The sequence below is a fragment of the Pan troglodytes genome, chromosome 3 (assembly GCF_028858775.2).
Source record: "Pan troglodytes isolate AG18354 chromosome 3, NHGRI_mPanTro3-v2.0_pri, whole genome shotgun sequence".
Classification (NCBI taxonomy): domain Eukaryota; kingdom Metazoa; phylum Chordata; class Mammalia; order Primates; family Hominidae; genus Pan; species Pan troglodytes.
In genome coordinates, this window is record NC_072401.2 from 156,099,274 (window position 1) to 156,119,838 (window position 20,565).

At 37.6% G+C, this 20,565-nt stretch overlaps 1 protein-coding gene across 1 annotated transcript in view; it reads right to left on the reverse strand.

The window, feature by feature from the left end:
• Positions 1 to 20,565, reverse strand: part of DCHS2 (dachsous cadherin-related 2) — a 263,743-nt gene that overhangs the window by 63,494 nt on the left and 179,684 nt on the right. Inside the window, exons 11-13 of the mRNA XM_009448442.4 lie at positions 12,667 to 12,801; positions 12,241 to 12,450; positions 4,720 to 5,577 (exon numbers count right to left, since the gene is read on the reverse strand). Of these exons, the coding sequence (XP_009446717.3) occupies positions 4,720 to 5,577; positions 12,241 to 12,450; positions 12,667 to 12,801 (1,203 nt within the window). The remainder of the gene's footprint in view (positions 1 to 4,719; positions 5,578 to 12,240; positions 12,451 to 12,666; positions 12,802 to 20,565) is intronic.

The window sequence follows — 20,565 nt, forward strand, 5'->3', positions numbered from 1 at the left end:
CAATGTGTGCTCTACCTTCAACGATTACCATTTAGCTGGATGCGGGAAAGGGGTGGATATCCAGGTATTCGATTTTTTTTTTTCTCTGAGACGCAGTTTCGCTCTTGTTGCCCAGGCTGGAGTGCAATGGCGTGATCTTGGCTTACCGCAACCTCTGCCTCCCAGGTTCAAGCGATTCTCCCGGATTACAGGCAAGCGTCAGCATGCCCGGCTAATTATTTGTATTTTTAGTAGAGATGGGGTTTCTCCATGTTGCTCAGGCTGGTCTCAAACTCCTGACCTCTGGTGATCCACCCACCCCGGCCTCCCAAAATGCTGGGATTACAGGCGTGAACCACTGCGCCCGGCCGGTATTAGGAACTTTTTAAATCTCCCCTGGTATTTCGATGTGTAGTCCTGGTTGAGAACCTCAGGTATAAACAACCCCCAGGCCTCATTGAGGCTGTCTTGGAAACACGTGAGAAGCACATTCCTCTTTATCATCCCTCACTGCTGTGGCTTTCTTCAGGCCTGGGTCATTATCACATAAATCACCACAGTATCCTCCTAACTCATTTCTCTCCTCCAGGGTACACTCCACACAGCTTCCAAAGTGAGCTTTCTACAACGTCAAGTTTGATTTTGATAATTTAAAGGCCATCAATGTCTCTCTCTTCCAAATTATCACTGGAAAGCACATGAGGCTCTGTGCACGCTGCTCTCCAGCTATTCCAGATGAGACGCTTGGTCACGGGGTCAACTCACCACACCCTCTGGAGGCCCCAAGCTTTGTGCATGACATTTCCACTGCCTGGCACAACTGTCTCCCCGACCCTTCCCTCTTACCCCATGAGTTTTTCTTTTCCTCATTTGTGCATATATATGCCTTTTGTTATCTTAGAAGTAATGGTTAAATGGTAAAATGATATCAACAAACATTTGGGGAATACCCACTAGGAGCAAATATCCTCTAGCTCTGCTATCCACAGGGTCTGGCTGCACTTTCATCTTCATATCTTAGACTTATAACTACTGGTAATCATGATGGTGAAATGCTTTAGAGATTACAAAGTGCTCATTTGATCATCAAAACCACCTTTTAAGAGACTAAATGAATAGATGTTCAGGGCTCCTTAAAATTGAATATTGTATATAATATATCAAATATATAGTCAACATATAATAGGAAGTATGTTGGGGAAGGAGAAAAACTGTGAGGGGTATCCTCAGGAATATTGATGAGTGTCCTTCAATAGTTAAAGATGTATGAAGCAGAGTTACAGTTTTAAACAGTACAGCTGATATGCACACAAAATTAGTTGATTTCTTGATGCTTGATCTAATATTTTTTATGAGCCCCACTCAGTATTTTGTTTATCAAAGGCAGAATATCCTCTCTTTGTACTCCTGCTATAATAATCCTAATGCTATCCGCAGCAAATGGATGTGTTTTGTAGAATAGGTGGAAGTTCTTATCTACAGATAGGCAACAGAAGAGTATTAATATATTTCCAAAATATTAACCCTTTACATTTATAAACAAAGTACAACAGTTCAGAACAGTGTTATGCAAAATCATCATAAAAAATCATAAGTGGCTTCCAGGGCCGAGCCTTGACAGAGGTGTTAAAACACCAACAGGGAATGTGTAAATCAAAAGGAAATTGGTGAGTAATGAAGCCCAGGCAGTCAATGAAGGCATCATAAAATCTGACTTGGCAGGGCTGGGTAAGCTCTGCCTGAGGAAAGAGTAATGTAGGCTGATGACACTCAACACCTGAATGACCTCCTACTCCTAATTGTTGAGGATTAGCAAGCAACTTTCTGTTTACAACTTGGCTTCTTGTGTCTTTTATTCCTAGAAAGAGAAAACTGGTCATTCCAATATGACTACTGTAATCCACATAACAATCACAGCTCACCAAATAAATAACAAAACTGTCCTGGTGTATATATCAGTCTCTTTCATATTGGTGAATAAATTCCCACCCCTGGGGAAAGGAAATCCTTGGTGAGTTAATCAAATGATGTCTTGTGCCTGTATGGCTGAGGGCCAGATGTGGGACTTGGGTGAATTTGCAAAGATAAAAACTGCTTTGTGAAGTACGTACCTTCTTCTGAGAATAAGATATTTCTCTATCTTCCTTCCCTATAGCTAACTTGGAGTCATAAGTCAAATGATTAAATTCCATACCATTTTAGATGCCTAGTTAGATAATGCTCATTCCAATGAATTTATAATAAAATATGAGACAGTCCCTAAATAACAAAATAGCAATGACAGATAATATGTGCTTCCCTCTTTCATTATCATAGGAATTCATATGTGGAAACATTCATACATTCCAAAGCTGAGAATAACACTGTGTTTATGGAGAAATTCATCGCCTTGGAAAGTATCATTCTTATCTGGTTTGAAGACAAAAAAAGACATACCGTAGGCCCCTAACAACCACTAGTTCATTGTTGTAATATAATTGTTATGTAACAACTTGTTGCTCTGGTGAGAATTTATACCCAAGTAACTTTATGAAATTCATAGATTTGGGACAGGAAGATAACAAAAATAACAACCAAAGAAAGCAATGACTAGTATCCTCTTAAAACTTAATCTTTACAGTATCCCTGTGAGGAAGTCATCAAAGAGAATATGCCCAGTAAAGCCATCACAGAGGCCGACCCACTCAACTACATTAACTGGTGTCACGAGTTTCACACGCTAACACACATGTGCCCAGCCTTACCAAGAGTGGAGCCTGAATTCAACAGATCAACTGCCAAAGGGCTGGAAGAAGGGTTTTTCCTTCAAAACATCAAGATCTAATTTATGTATTGTACAATAGTAAATACATTTCACTAGTGAGAGTCCTCCCATGTGTCATCAGGTTTTAATTTTATTTCATTTTCAAAGTCTGAGTATTTACTTTTAATCGGGGTATCAATATCATTCATAATTTCAATTTCTCCCCTCCTGGCAAGTCAATGAAATGCATGAAGTTGTGAATAGTCCACATCATGGACTATGATTGCTGATTCATTCTTATCATGACAATCAAAGCACCGGAAATGAAACCGAAGAAATAAAAGCTGGTTTCTAGGAGATTCATTTAAATTGTTTAGTTGAGTTAAACATCGTGGGCAACCAAGTGGTTTATCCTTAACTTTTAAAGAGATTCAGAACAGTTACGTTTTCTCTAATCTGGCTTGGAAATGCAGGGGGTGGAGGGGTAGTCAGGAGGCGTGGCATTCACAGTAAAGAGTCGGGAGTCACTTGGTTAACTTTTCTTGTCACACTGCTGTGGGGCCAGCCTGTGTCTTACCAGAAATTCTGAGTGCCTCTTCCTACGATTAAGTGAACATTTAATGACTGACTCTTAAAGAAATTTTACCAACCAAAAGACTGATTTCAAAATAGAAACTATACATTATTTTAAACAATTGAGATGTTAAGTTTAATAATGTTAATAGATGAATGCAATGTTAATCAAAAGCTGAACCTGTGGGCTTTCCAACAAAGAAATGTTAAACAAATAACAATACACTGGAGTTATTTGTTTTAACTTTTAATTTTTTGTTTTCTTAAAAGAATAAGAAAATGTTAAAAGCAGTTTGGAGTGATGAAAATGTATGATAATACCAAAAGTAATTCACTCAGGATGACAAGTGGTGCCTACTCATAGATCAAATGTGTGAGTGGCCCACAGAAAACTTAAGCTTCCGATAGGCATCTATTTTTCATTTGAAAATAAAGGTTAAAATTGCAGGCGTATTTGGGGAGAAAATAACGCTGGCAGCTATAAAATGTTATTAAATAATTTATATCAAGGCTATTCCAACACTGGTAGGTGGATTTACAATCTTTAAAAACCACTAGAATTTGGGAATTTGAAAGCAAAAAACTAACAAACGAGGAAAAATAATCTTCTGGTGTCTAAAATATGATCTGGCAGTTTGTAATGAGTTCATGTTCCAAGCAAAGCATCAGCCAGCTTGAAATGTCAATCAATATTTTATGATGTTGTCATTATTTTTCACAGGGGCCCAAGAAACCCTGCTGACCCAGGTGTAGATTAATTACATCTAGTCAGCTTCAACAGCCTCCTTAACTGTCATCCTTTCCTTTTGCCTCTTTCCTGTTACACCTGCAACTTTTAGTTCGCCTCTCAATTTAGACTTATGCCCTTCACACGTTATATTTGCTCTTCAAAGAGAGGTCCCAACCTATTGCTTCAGATGTCTTGACATGTACACCTACCTGGATATTTATGGATACCACATGCTTATATTATTTCCAGAAGTATCTATAGCCTTTTTTATGTGTAATATTTAATAAAGGAATTTTCAGAGTAAGTTCTATTAAAAAGATAAAAGCTAAATTTAATTAAGTAATTCCAAACATAAGGGAACTAAGAACAACTCTGACAAGAGGTCAGGAAAACACAGTAAGAATATCAGATTGAAGGCTCCCTATCCACTTATTCATTAGCTTTTCTAACTGAATCTTTAATGGGAGGGCCCTCCTTTAGAGGTCAGAAGGAATTTGGTCCTGACTGTCTTCTGCCCTGTCATTTCATCTCAGACCAGGTTCCACTTAACCATGTTTATTCCAATATCAAGAACAGGCATTGAACTAAAAAATGTGTAACTGAATGCGCAATGGCACTCTTGTAGTATAATCCGTACTCTTAAGCATTTTGTCAAAACAGGTACAATATATGAAAAACTTGAAGGGACACTCACCTGCCTCACAATTTTCAGTCACGAGCCCTTTATACAGGTGGTGGCTGAAGGAAATCTTTACATCTTCTCCTTCCATGTGAATGACCAAGAGACCTGTGGTTGTCCTGGCTGGAATGCCCTGGTCTGTAACTTTTAACTGCAGCCAGATAGGGAAGTATTCTGAAGATGGATTTTGCTGAAATTGAATTTCTCCTGTGTATTTATCAATAGAAAACATTGACTGGGTCTCTGCGAAACTAAAAACCACAGTTCCATTGGGCCCCAAGTCCAGGTCATCAGCTCTCACAATGACAATTGTCTGGTTTGTAGGCGACTGGGGGGAAAGAAACACATCAAAAGGGTTCTGTTCCAAAACTGGATCATTGTCATTAACATCAGTGACATATACTTTTATAATTACAGTGGTGCTTCGTGAACCCTGGATGCTACAGTCTCTGGCCACAGCACTAAATGTATGCTGAGATCTGGCTTCACGGTCGAGGGTGTTGCTGGTTTTCAATGTGCCTGACATAGGATCAATGGTGAATGCACCAGAAGCCTCATCAGTCAGAAAATACTCAGTTTGCCCATTCAGGCCTTCATCCTTGTCCACAGCTGAAAGCACGAGAACCACTGTTCCCACTTCAGCATCTTCTCTCACAGAGGACTGGTAATAAAGTGTGGGAAAAGAAGGACTGTGGTCATTGGCATCCAAAACTCTAACTTGCAGGTGTATTACAGAGCTCCTAGGTGGATCTCCCAGGTCAGAGCACAGAATGGCAAGGGTAAAATTGCTGATTTGCTCCCGGTCCAAAGCACGAGTGGTTGAGAGTTCTCCTGACATCTCATTTATAGCAAAGCACTCATCAGTATTTCCATCTATTAAAGAAAACAATTACAAATTCATTTGAATTGAAAAAGTAGCAGCTCTTTGCTAGCACTATCTATGGTATTCATTTATACATTCATTAAAAATATATTTATTCCCGATTATATTGTATCCTAGCACTTTTGTAAATATTGGGGATATAACAGTAAGCATGATAAAGGCTCTGCCCTCATGAAACTTCTATTGAGGGGATAAACAGAATAATATGATTCAATGCCTATCTTTAATCAGTCAATAATTAGAATACTTGCTTTCACTGATTTGCAGCCGTATGATTTTTTGTGTGCATCTACAACTTTTAATTTTAATATATTTTTCCTCATAAGAGGATGAAGATATATGTTTTATTTAACACAAAACAATAGTTGAGGATAAAAAAACAGAATATAATGTCCTTTTTTAAGATATCAATCAGAAATGAACAGATTTGATTTGTAGTTATTTTCTCAAATATGACCCACTACAGTATTCATGCCTGTTATACTATTACAGTAAGCCTTCTCTTCTACATGTCCACAGCATTTTGTACAAGAATCACAACACTTTGGTTAGAGTTAGTTGGACACTTGACTATTTCTTCCAAAACATAAATAAGGACATTGTTCTATTCATCTATTCCTTAAAAAAAAATCTGCCCTTTATTATATTCCATCGTATCAAGTAGAATAAAACTTAAAATTGAACACAGGGACAAAAAGCTTTCAAAGACATTTTTAAATAACCCTGAAAATTAGTGAGGAAAAATGTGGTTCATATGCTTGCCAGCCATATTCTTGGATGAATAGCAGGCCCAATAGTGTGGGAACTTACTAGAGTCTGCATATCAGAGGCATATGAGGACCAAGTGGAATGGCATTCAGAGGAAACAACAGCAATAGGTAGTTTTAGGGAGGAGGAGAGGGCCCTGCATTTGTATTCATGAGGAACAGTTAATTTACACCAAAATAGAGATGATTGGACAAACCCACATTTCTGTAGTATTTGTGGCTGATAAAGTGATTCAGTCATTCAGCAAACATTTGATGAGCATCTACTATGTGCCAAGTTTGTGCTCAAGATCACAGATATGAAGGGAGTAAGACATGACCTAGCTCCAAGAGTTCACAGTCTAAAAGGAAAGGCTGGTCAATACTCAGGTATTAAAGTACCATGTGAAAATCATATGTACAGAGTGCTAAATGAGTCCATATAGATAGTGCTAGCCAAGGGGTGCTATTTCTCTGAGAAGTAGAGAGAAACGGCACATAGTCCTATGTTAGTAAGTTCAAGAAATGCTTATTGGAAAAAGTGACATCAAATCTCACTCCTAAAGTGGAGAAAGCCATACTACAAGTTTTGGGGAGAGTGTTCTATGCCGAGGAAAGAGCCTGTGAGAAGTTCTAGGAATATAAGAATTAACAGGCTGCAAATGTTTGGGTGTGACTAGTACACAGGGTTCCTGGGTGTTTGTATGTGGCAAGTAGGAAAAGGGCTGGCAGTAGCGGTAGAGGAAAGACATGAATTTGGGAGGTAAGCAGGGGGTCAAATTGTGAAGGGCTCTCTGTATACTGCTGAAGATTCTATAGTTTCTCCTGAAATCCATAAGGGAGCCCCCTGAAGGATTTTGGACAGGAAAGTGTCATGAATCAAATTTCTATTTTAAGAATAGTATTGAGGCAGCAATGTCAAAGTTTGTTTAGAAAATAGGATGGTTCCTGTAATCCCAGAACTTTTGGAGACCAAGGCGGGAGGATTGCTTGAGTCCAGGAATTTGAGTCCAGCCTGGGCAACATAGTGAGACCTCATCTCTACAAAAAAAAAAAAAAATGTTTTTAAGTTATTCAGGCATGGTGACATGTGCCTGTATTCCCCGCTGCTCAGGAGGCTGGGGTGGGAGAATTGCTTGAGCCTGACAGGGGGTACAGGTTGCAGTGAGCTGTGATTGTGCTGCTGCGGTGAGCTGTGAATGCACCACTGCACAGCCTTGGTGACAGAGCGAGAGCCTGTCTTTAAAAAAAAAGAAAAGAAAATGAAAATGGGAAGGTTAGGAGTCATAGTAATCTACTTGTGCAACAAGGGTATCTGAAACAATATGTGCATACAGGAAGTGAACACATTGCAAAGATATTAAGGAGAAAAAATAAGAAGTTATGGAGAAAGGATTCATGATCCGGCTTAGGCGAATAAGTGAAGGGTGTTTAGACCACTCAATCATCTTTAAAATGAGGGCTGAGTACAGCTAGGTTACTTGAAGTTTTCTAAGGAATTCACTTGGAAACAGGTAGTCTTGTGGTAATCTCCAGAAGTTCAATTTAAATATCCTTATTCCTAAAATTGCTCTACCTGAGAGCGCACCTGGGATCATGGAATTTATCTTTCCCACATTCACCTTTATAAGCACTCTTCTTGCAAATTAAAAAAGAAAGGCTCCCTCTCACCCAAATAAATGGCTGCCAAATAAAGTGGTCATTCCCAATGTTGAAAGTTCAATGTCAAAACAGTGACTGATTTTAATGCCTGGGAAGATATCCTTATGCAGTGGGAGGGTGTCTCTGCTGTCAACCAAATTATAGAGCCTATTCAAGTTTTCAAGTGGTAGATAAAGAAAAAATAAAGACTATTCATTAACTTTTTGGCATATAACTCAGAAGGCGTTCAAGTACTAAATTAACTTCTGTAACAATACTTCCATTTTTAAAAAGGTGAGCAAGAATTTTCAGTTCTTACATCTGTAACAAAGAGAAACAGCAACAGACTTGGCACTGTGCTTTGCCTTTTGCCTTATTTTTATTTATTTATTTATTTATTTATTTATTTATTTATTTATTTATTTATTTTTTTGAGACAGAGTTTCGTTCTTGTTGCCCAGGCTGGAGTGCAATGGCACAATCTCAGCTCACCTCAACCTCTGCCTACCGGGTTCAAGCGATTCTCCTGCCTCAGCCTCCTGAGTAGCTGGGATTACAGGCATGTGCCACTGGCTAATTTTGTATTTTTAGTAGAGACGAGGTTTCTCCATGTTGGTCAGGCTGGTCTCAAACTAACTCCAGACCTCAGGTGATCTGCCCACCTTGGCATCCCAAAGTGGTGGGATTACAGGCGTGAGCCACTGCGCCCAGCCGCTTTGCCTTATTTTAGCAAAAAGGAACATGCATTCCGAGAATCATGAACTCACTGGAAAAAAGGAACCCATTAAACTGATTCAGAGATGCATTTACAACACAATTTTACTTTTTATGTTATTATTGGTCAAAATTGGAATACACTTTTGCTATTTTAATCTTATAATCATAATAATAATCTAATATAATTTTCAAAACTGAGACCTTATGTTCATTGGAAATTTTTAGAAATCTTAAATTTATCCACATATTTTAATTGTAGAAAAGTATAATAAAATGATCAATATTTTAAGCATAAAAGTCCATTACGTTATGGTAAAATTCTGCAAGGATGTAGAAAGGTAATATTGATTGAAGAAGTAAAAATGCAAAACATATAACTGAAAATGCTCATTCATACATATAATTGAAAAAAACAAGTAAAATTCTACATTTTTATTAACTTAAAAAAATCACATTTCAAACAGTAGAGTCTGTGAGCTATGAAAATGTACAATTCACTCGGCATTCCCAGCGCCCTGCGCTCCCTGTGACTGTACTGTGCAGGCGTCTTGGTTTGTGCAGGGTGGTTCTCATGCTTGCCAGCATCCCCTTCCCCTTTCTCCCCTTACGCACCTCATTCCCTTCTTTGCCGAGTTGTGGGGGCTGTTTTAGGCCTGGCTTTTGTTTTTGGAAGGGCAGGTTTAGCAGACAACCCTGCCTGTCTCCTGTGTGGCTCCTCTATCACCTTTGCTGTGTCACCTTTTTAGCCGATTTCCTGGGCATGGTGGCTTGGCAGGTAGCTTTGCCAATCCAAGGTATGCTCTCTGCTCCTGGAAAGATTTCTGAGTCCCACAGCCATCTGAGGGCTACGGAGCTCCCAGTTTCCAACCTGGCTGAGAAGGTGGCCTCAGCTTGGGCAGAACAGGTGGAGACTTTGGGACCATGAAGAGACATGCAGAGCCAGGAAAGAGGAAGGTGACACAAGGGAGGATGCCTTTCATATATATATATATATATATACACACACATATATATACACACATATATGAAATATATATACGTGTATATGTACACACACATATATGAAATATATATACGTGTATATGTACACACACATATATGATATATATACGTGTATATGTACACACATATATGAAATATATACGTGTATATGTACACACATATATGAAATATATATACGTGTATATGTACACACATATATATTTCATATATATACGTGTATATGTACACACATATATATTTCATATATATACGTGTATATGTACACACATATATATTTCATATATACGTGTATATGTACACACATATATATTTCATATATACGTGTATATGTACACACATATATATTTCATATATATGTGTATATGTACACACATATATATGAAATATATATACGTGTATATGTACACACATATATATTTCATATATATGTGTATATGTACACACATATATATGAAATATATATACGTGTATATGTACACACATATATGAAATATATATACGTGTATATGTACACACATATATGAAATATATATACGTGTATATGTACACACATATATGAAATATATATACGTGTATATGTACACACATATATATGAAATATATATACGTGTATATGTACACACATATATGAAATATATATACGTGTATATGTACACACATATATATGAAATATATATACGTGTATATGTACACACATATATATGAAATATATATACGTGTATATGTACACACATATATATGAAATATACATGTATATGTACACACATATATGAAATATATATACGTGTATATGTACACACATATATATGAAATATATATACGTGTATATGTACACACATATATATGAAATATATATACGTATACACACACACACACACACACACATATATATATATTTTTTTTGAGACAAAGTGTCACTCTTTTCCCCCAGGAAGGAGTGCAATGGCATGATCTCAGCTCACTGCAACCTCTGCCTCCTAAGTTCAAGTGATTCTCCTGCCTCAGCCTCCCAAGTAGCTGGGATTACAGGTGCCTGCCACCACACCCAGCTAATTTTTGTATTTTTAGTAGAGTCGGGGTTTCACCATGTTGGCCAGTCTGGTCTCGTACTCCTGACCTGAGGTGATCCGCCCACGTTGGCCTCCCAAAGTGCTGGGATGACAGCCATGACCCACCGTACCTGGACACCTTTCATATATTTTTAAGGTTTTTTTATTCTATCAAATACTTTTAAAAGGTGATATAACAGTCTTATTTTAATGTGTCAATATCTAGGATATGCTGGGAAACACACCTTTGTTACTCTTTTTAAAAAGTTTAGTTGACAACATAAAAATATGTCTGTGTTGGTACATAAGTTTTCAAGATTATTTTAAGGGTAAGTGAAGAAAAAAAAAAAAAAAGCTGAAGATCACTGGCAGAGACTAGCAGAAGGACCCAGACCATGATGGCGGAGGTAGAAAGGGGGTGAGGCTGATGTGTCATTTTGGACACACTGATAATGCAGTGCTGTTGGATATAAAGACTGGGTCCTTGGGGCTGTTAGGAAATTGTGAAACAATTTGAAATAGGAGGAACAAGATTAGTAGGTGTCCTGGTATTGAAGAAAGAAGGGTGGGGCACAGGTGTCCAGTGTGTCTTTGCCATCAGAATGCTCTTCCACCTTCACCGCATTTTGACCACTCTGTAAATTGTTGAAAACTGATAATAATGTAAATGATTCTTATCCACAGAAATGCAAGTAAATCTGGTGAAATGCACTGATTGTTGTCTTGCAAATACACCTTTTCTGCATTTCAGAATTCCTTATTCCCTTTGTGTGTGTATGTGCCTGTGTATGGCTCTTGGAATTCTCCTTGAACCCATTTTAACATCTTTTTGGTTTACTTATTCATTAGTGAATTAAATAAAAGTTATTTGCAGGTACCATTTTTATATTTGTATGAGAGTTATTACTTTACTTTTAAAAACAATATCCTTTAATGGGACCTAGATCTAGGATGCAGATAGAGATGGGAGCCATTGGCATCCCAGTGGTAGCTAAAGACAGGGACTGGATGAAATGACCCGGTAAGAATCTGTGTATGAGACAAGAAAAATTAAAAAAAATTAAAACTGATCACATGAAAGCAACAAAAATAGAAAAACACTATCTTTTCCGTCCTTACATCCACTAATATTACCATAGAAAAAAATTCACAGCAATTTGCAAAGGCAGATTTTTAAAGAATGTGGAGAGCAGTGGTTCAAGGTGGCTGTGAGAAGGAGGTAGAGAGAAAGCTCATGGCACCAGTCAGTTCTGACTGGGTGTGTATTTTGTAGAGAAAAGCAACAGGTATCAAACACAGAGTAATCAACAGAGAGTGTGTGTCAACTCAGTCAGCATCCTGGAATAAATTTTAATTTAAAAATACTTACCAATTTGGGAGGCTGAGGCACAAGAATTGCTTGAACCTGGGAGGTGAAGTTGGAGTGAGCCATCGCGCCACTGCACTCCAGCCTGGGTGACAGAGTGAGACTGTCTCTTAAAAAAACAAACAAACTTACCAATTATGTGATATTCAACAGCTCTGTTATTGCCAGCATCCATATCAGAGGCTAAAACCGTATAGACAACCTCTGGTTCCTGGTTTTCCAGAACCTCAATGTCATAACTGGAAACAATAAACTCTGGTGCGTGATCGTTTTCATCTTCAACAGTGCAGAGGATTGTTGTGGTGCTGGACAATGAAGGGAATCCCCCATCTCGTACTAGTACTGACACAGAACACAAAGACGGCATGAATTGTGGCCTTTGATTCATACCTAAAATATGTTGTTCTAACTAGACAATGTCAGGCTAACCAGGTAGCACTGGCTCAATAATATTTTATTTAAAAACACCCCAACAAAATATAACATTTCACCACTTAACAGGTTTTTTAAATTTAATTTTTTATTTTTATTTTTTAGCATAGTCAAAGAATCCCTTACCTCGAAGGGTGAAGACTTCTTGAATTTCTCTGTCAAGTATGGTGGTTGTCACTACCTCTCCAGTGTCAGAATTTATCTTGAATGATTCAAATGAAGCACCTGGCATGATTTCAAACTGAAGCTTGGAATTGACTCCTTAAGAAAAATATAAAGAAAAACTTAGCAATCATTTCTTTGAAATACATTTATCCACTTTCCTATTTCTTTTCCTTTGAACACATTAGGCCATAGATGAAAATGGCAAGATTCTCAAACAGCCTTTAAATTAAGGTAAAAGAAAACCTCTTTTGGCTGTTCTTGCTAAAATAAAAGCCTCATGGGCTGAAATGCTTGATTTTCAAAAGTCTTATGAGACTTCCCCACAGTGAATGCTTAGAATTTTTTCCTTCCCATAAAAAATTTCTTATGAGTGTGCAACTCTACAACATATTCCTAATTACTCCTTCTAACACCTCTGATTGTGATTTAATGACTTAATTGTAAGCTTGCAGGGCAAATGACAATTTCTGTAGATTGACCTGCTGTTTAAAAGCCTGTGCTAAGTTATAGAACTCTGTTTATTCTCAACCTCAAGAAGCGAGCACCTAGAATTGCTTATACACGTATTTCTGTTTGTTTTGTTTTCGACTTAGTGTTCAGTCTGCTATCTGGAGTGAGAAGTGTGGTACCACATTATTATGAATTTTGGAAATAATTCTTCCCATATTTTTGTGGTTTCATTTCTCCCCTGAGAAAAGTATCACGTCATTTCCATCTCTGGTTATGAAGATCATTCATACTACTAATTTTAATGAGTCTGTCCCATGCCATTGTAATTTATTGCATTTTACACAAGTTCCTCTCAGTTATTTTCCTATGTTCCTTTCTTAACTGACAAGAATCTAGGTGTACACACAGTACTGAGAATATATGATGTTATACTTTAATAAAAGATGAAATGTCATTCTTTTGGCCTTAACAAAAAATCTTCAATTACAAATTTCCATCTTGCCAGTCTTAAAAAGTAAATTTTCATTACATTGTGATCTGGCAGATATTATATAGGACTGAGAGCTGAAAGGAGTGAAATAGAATTCTAGTTTTATATAAGAATGAAAATACATATCTTATTACTATATAACTTGGAGGAGAAATATATTTGAGATATAATCTACAGGCATTGGAATGACCCTGAGAAAAAAGTCTAATAACATAGGACCAATGTATTTGATATGACACGGTCAGAGGTCACCAAAATGTTTCATTCTATTATTAGGCATTACACATATTATTAATGATATTACTAAAGAGTCATAGTGATTATTTCAGTAACTTAAGGATCATATAATCTATTCTATAGCCAAGACAGAATTTCTTAAAGTTCCAGGTTGTTAAAATTTGTTATTCCTATCTCTGCCTACATTATAAAAATGGGAACAATATTATCTTATATTTACTTTCCTTTTCCTCAAAAAAAAAGAGAGAAATATCAGGTGCCAAGCATAGTACTATGTGCCAAAGACAGAGTGCTGAGTCAGACATGACCTCTGTCTTCAAAAAGATTACATGGATCTTTTAAATGAATGAGCTCATTTATATGATTTTGTTACACATTATATATACACCATTTCATATTATTTTATATGATTTTCTTACACATTATATATACTGCTGCATATTACATATTGTATTACATATTATAGAATGCTATATATTATACATTTTTAATTCTCACCACTTGCCAAACCTAGAAAATGTCTTCAATTGTTTACACATAAATTCAGATCTTTCTGCTGTCCCTTCCCATTATCCTCTAATGTGCTTCACCACTCTACTCAGTATTTCTCTGACTTTTTAGAAACTTCCAGATTTTATTTTTTTCTATTATTCTATACAGGTTTTTTATCCCTAAGATAACAATACATTAACCTTCAACCCTCCTAGTATATTATTAAGGATAAATAAGATATTTACCTATAACTGTAGTCTGCATACACACATTTTTCATACCCCAAACTTCATACCCTTTACAACTTAGGAAGTAAATTAAATGTATTTTACTATGGCTTATTTGGAATTTAACTAGTGCCTTGCACCTTATACCCTTACACCCTTATAATCCTACAGAACAAACATAGCATCATCAAACTTGAGAATTAAGAAAATAAAAATTAAAAAGAGGTTATTTGGTCTCATTCTATCACCTCACTGAGCAAATTGGAAATTTGGATCTGAAGATATTTAGCGATATCCTTATGACACATGCCCACTAAAGGATATGTGTGTGTGTGTGCCTGTGTATATATGCCCATACCTATGTGTGTATGCACGCCAGTGTGAATACACACACACACACAGACGTGCACACACGCGCACACACACACATATCTACCTTCTCTTAGACTTCAAGACCTGCAGTCCCATGACTTCTTAATCCTCCCGCTCTAGGATACACCTCTCCTCAATTCATTTCTCTCCTTCTCCAGTCCGGCCCCATGAGCTATTCCTCTAGCAACCTTGCATAGTTTCTCAGGTCCTGGGGCTTTCTGCCAAAGATTTCCGGCAAAGCTTCAGCCTGGGATCATTCCAACCATCTCTTTACTCCATTTGAATATCCAACAGATGGCTGGGGCTACAGAAAATTTCACAACAGCATGGATTGAGACAACTGCAGTGCTGTTGTATCTGGCAATCTTTCCAGGTGTCCATAATCACCCCTCTTCCATTCAGGTCTCCTACCCGACCACTACCTGGCTTACTCTCACAGATCACTTCCCTTTCCATTTCCCAGAGAGAAAGGAGGCATTGGGAAAGAACTCCCTCACCCTCTGCACCTGTACTCAACTGTACCCCTTACTCCCTGTCTCAATGGCAAAAGTCATTCTTCAAACACACTCTCAGAATTTTCCTGTCAGGTCTAGTCTTTCTCCTAAAATTTTTTTCCTTAAATTATATCCTTCTCTAGCTATAAGAAGAATTAGGCTTTTATCTCCTCCTCTTTGTGGCCAAATTTCTTTTGAAAATCATATTCAGTCTGCAGCTAGCTTCAAACCATGCCATTGCCAGTTACTCTTTCTACAGTGACCAATGACCTTCTGATTATAAAGTCTACTGGCCATTTCTAGTTCTTACCTAACTTGTCTTCTCTGTGGCATCATATATGGCTGACCAATTTAAAAAAAAAAACAAAGAAACAAAAGAAGTCAGGGGAGGAAGGCATGAGGAAGAGAGAAGTAAAAAATAAAAGAAAAATAATATTTTTGTTTGTTTCTCTATGACATATTTTTCTCCTGGTTCCAGGAGTGGGGTGCATTGACAATCAATGTGCTGGCCATCACGCCATTGTCATCTCACTCTACACATTCATGTCTTCAGTTTGCAACCATATCGATTTGGTTGGTTCATTCATTTATTCATTCATGTGTTCATTTATGAATGCACAGATACTGAATGTCAGGTACTGGAAAGGCACCACTGAATAGTTACCTTGGACCTCAGAGTTTCTCTCTAGAGTGGAAGATGATTAAATCAATGAGTAATGGAAAGTGTGATGGAATATATGAAATCACTGAGGGAGTGGATCATAGAAGACTTATCTCAGGTATATAGTTTGTCATTAATTATCTCATTGTATTAACATATATAAAGAGTGATCTTAGGTGCCAAGATACCATACCATGTGCTAAAAATATAACTGCTAGTAAACAGACAAATTCTCTACCCTCATGGTGCTTACAATATATCACTGGATACAGATAAGCAAGCTGGCAGTGACAATTCCCCCTGAATAGACATGATGGGTAAGTTGAGTTGCCTTGATATAACTGGAAACCCTAAAGATGAATACGAGTTAATGGGTAAGAGGGAAGAAAGAACATTTGAATGAGTTCAAAATAAAATCTAAATACCTTACCACAGTCCACAAAGTCCCATATGATGTGGGCTCTGCATATCTTTCCAACCTCTTTTCATGGACTTGCTCCCTTGCTATATTCTTATCGCACTGGCTTCCTTTCTGTTCTCTGAACATACTAAGCATCTTTCTGCTGAGGCCTTTGTAGTGGTTGTTCCCTCTGCCTGCTCTTTTCAGTTCTTCACATGGTGTATTATTTATTAAACCATAGTGTCTCAGATCCAAATCTGTTCTTCTGTACTCCACCCTGTGATGCTGGGTCTGGGGATCTGCAAACTACATTCTCCATTGCCAACTACCTCTCTCCTAGGGTTTGCCACAAAAGGACACTAGAAGGAGACCAAAAGTCAGAAGGACAGAAAATGGGACTTCCTTCTTCCTAGTTACTTACTGTCATCATCAGCAATGCTATTCAGTCTGTTTTGCTACTCCTTTGCAAGGCCCCCTCTCTCATTTCCTTCCCAGGGTCTGATAATCCAAACATCTTCTTCTTTCCCAGTATTAGGGGTGGTAGCTGCCTTCTAGAGCTTTGTTTTTGTCTTTTTGGTTACTTCAGTATTCCCTTCTTGCTTACTCATTCATCCAACACCTGTTTGTAGCATCTATTCTTCCTGACTAAACATGGCTGATAGAGTACTTGGCACCAGAATTGGGTCTCAGGTAACAGGCTGAGATTGGTTTGGTTATGTCTTAGGCTTTGAATGCAGCTATGAGTTCCTTAACCATGGGAAATGGAATGCTAGGAATTCAATACTTGGAGTGCTGTCACGATTAATTAAATTATCAATCATGTTTGACTGTGATAAAGTGACTATTAAAGGACTCAAATTCCTTAGAGAACCAAATGGCGCTGACTTTGACCACATAATAGTAAAAAGGACTATGATGCAGAAGACTGTTTTTCAAAGGACTAGGAAATTATAGAACGATAACTACGAGCTGAGGCTTTAAACCTGTAACTCAAGTCATGGTTAGAAAGCTGGAAAGCTCCTATATAGAAGGCCTAAAATTAACCTCCCTGAAGATCAGACCCAAATTGAGTGGCAGGTATAACAAATACCTTGTAAGGAGATGACTTTCGTGTAAATACCCATAACCAGAGTCAGATTTCAACATAACTCAGGTAGCCAAGTGCAAATCTGACTCAGTCAAAGAAGCTTAATAGTTTCAAAGAATAGTAATATTTTCTAAGTTATATTGGCATAAACCTGGGGAATATGTGTGGAAATCAGTTCTAAGAATGTGAGACCTAGGAAGATATAACATTGGTTTAGGCTGGATTTATTGATAGATAAATAGACAATATTGATACTGTTTGCTAGAGAGTCAGAATTTAATGTGTTAGCCCATAGAGCTGTGTCTCTTGAGAGTTTCTTTGATTGGTTGGATTCAATGGGAGCCTATAATCACTGAGGCTGAGACATTAGGTCTTCTTTTGAATACTATAAATAATCCAAAGCTTAAGGAAATGAGAATGTTAGAGTGAACTTATCATGTATGACATGCTTACCAAACACTCCCACTACCTTTCCCAAGAGATCAGAGGACCCTACTTTCATAAGTACACTGGGAAAGGTATTAGAAGGCCATCAGCATCCTTGAAAAGCAGAATGGGTGCTGTTTTCTGTAGACTGGGGATGGATCATGGTGCCAATGGTCCCAGGGACCACCTTTTGAGAAGCAACATTTGATACTAATTTATAAGAACTATCAGAACTCATTAGCTTTCACCCATCTTTATGCAAACTCTCCCACTGTTGACATCATCTAGTTGGTAGAGATATTATGATGACATCATGATAATTGGATCTGATGAGCAGAAAGTAGCAAGTAACTTAGATGTCTTAATTAGACACATGCATTAGACTAGGGATTGGCAAACTACAGTCCAGTGATCAAATCTGGCCTGCTCCCTGTTTTTGTAAAGTTTTTTTGAAATACACACAATATTAACTATGGCTGCTGTCTTGCTATAGTGTCAGAGTTGCACAAAGGAGACCGTAAAGCACACAAAGCCTAAAATATTTACTATCTGGTCCTTTAAAGGAAAAAGTTTTCCAGAATTCTATCCTAGAGTAAAAGGTGGGAGAGTGCTAGGAGCTGAGAACAGACAGGAAAGCTGATTGTTAAGCTAAAAGGGATAAAACTTTATCCTCCTCTTCCTCAAACTATGGGGATTTAATAAATAATTCTTTCCAGGGGTGTGTTATTTTTAGGAAGATCATTTTTCTTTTCTTTTCTTTTTTTAAGACAGCATCTCACTCTGCCACCCAGGCTGGAGTGTGCAGAGGCACAGTCGTGGCTCACGGCAGCAAATTCCTGGGCTCAAGCCATCCTTCTACTTCAGCTTCCTGAGTAGCTGAGACTACAGGAGCATGCCACCATACCCAACAAATTTTTATATTTTTTTTTGTAAAGGTGAGGTCTTGCTATGTTGCCCAAGCTGGTCTTGAACTCCTGGCTTCAAGCAATCCTCCCACCTCGGCCTTCCAAAGCACTAGTACTACAGGCGTGAGCCACCGTGCCCAGCCAAGATTCTTGTTTGTATAATGCCTCAACTGTACAATGCCCTCACAATCAGGCATTTCTAAAGCAAAAATAGAATTATGCTTGGTTGATTGAATAAAGGAATAAATAATAAATAAATTCTAAACAGTGAGGGCAGCTTGAGGAAGCTTATGTCATACATGCTTCAGTTTCTCAGACCATATGGTCAAAAATATTTATTGAGTTCCTATGTCATATCTTGCATTACTCTAAGAACCTGGAATAAATGTATTAATAGATAAAAAGTGCTGAATCCAGGAGAAGTTCACAGCCTAGAGAAAAAGCAGATGAATAAACATTTACACAATTAAAATACTATATATTAAATGTATTAAGAATATATACCAAAGTTTTAACAGTGATTGTCTCCGAGTGAGTGAGGTTATGACTGGTCCTTATTCTTTTTCATCTCCTTATTTTTGATATTTATGCAAATGTATTTATAATAGAATTTTTAAATATATATAGAGAGAAAATTTATATAGAGAGAGCCAAGGAAAACATAACAGCACTAAGGGATTAGCAGAAATACTGCAGCCTAAGTAGGCGATGGCTTCAATTAGCATGCTGTTGTGACTTTCTCTAGCAAATGTTCCATAGCTTTGGATTGGGAAATTCAACTTTTGAAATGCTCTATAATCTAGCCTGCCTTTAAAAACTTCTCTGGGACTTCAGTATAATCGAGGTTGCTAGAATGGCACAAAGCCAGTAAGATCGGCTTGCGCTTGAATCCTATGGATCTCCATATGTGCCCCTGGATTAATTAGATTGAATCTAAAATGATGGACAAATGCCACTGGGGAAAGAATGAGGGGGCACGTCAATGAATAACTACTAATAAAGTGCAGAGAGACCCAGCGCTGTGACTCACAACTGTAATCCCTACACTTTGGGAGGTGGAGGCTGGAGGATGGCTTGAAGCCAGGCATTTGAGGCTACAGTGAGCCACGATTGGGCCACTGCCCTCCAGCCTGGGGAACAGAGCGAGATTCCATCTGTATAAAAATAAAACACAAATAAATAAAAATAAAGGATCAGAGATATGTTCTCTTTAAATGAAGTACGGAGGAAAGTTGATGGATATTTTGCCTGAGTATATGATACAGAGAAAATATCACTCCATAAAGAAACATTTAAAATAAACTGAATAGCCAGATAGTATTGTCCACTTGAATGAGAAATTGTTATTACAAAATGCCATAGATTCAGATATTTTAGCATCCTTATCCTTTATTCTTTGATATACACACAAATAAGTCACCTTCTAAAGGGTATACAGAATGGCACCTTATAACTTCCTATGAAGATAAAGCTATCAGCCCAGTGGAAGTATTCCAAAATTAGATGCATCTTACAATTAATGGTGTCTTAGATTTGATGAAATAAGGTGTTTCTCCCTGGCTCCAAGTGTAGACTTAGGCGGTGCAGTTGTACATCTAGTGCAGCACCAGGGATTCCAG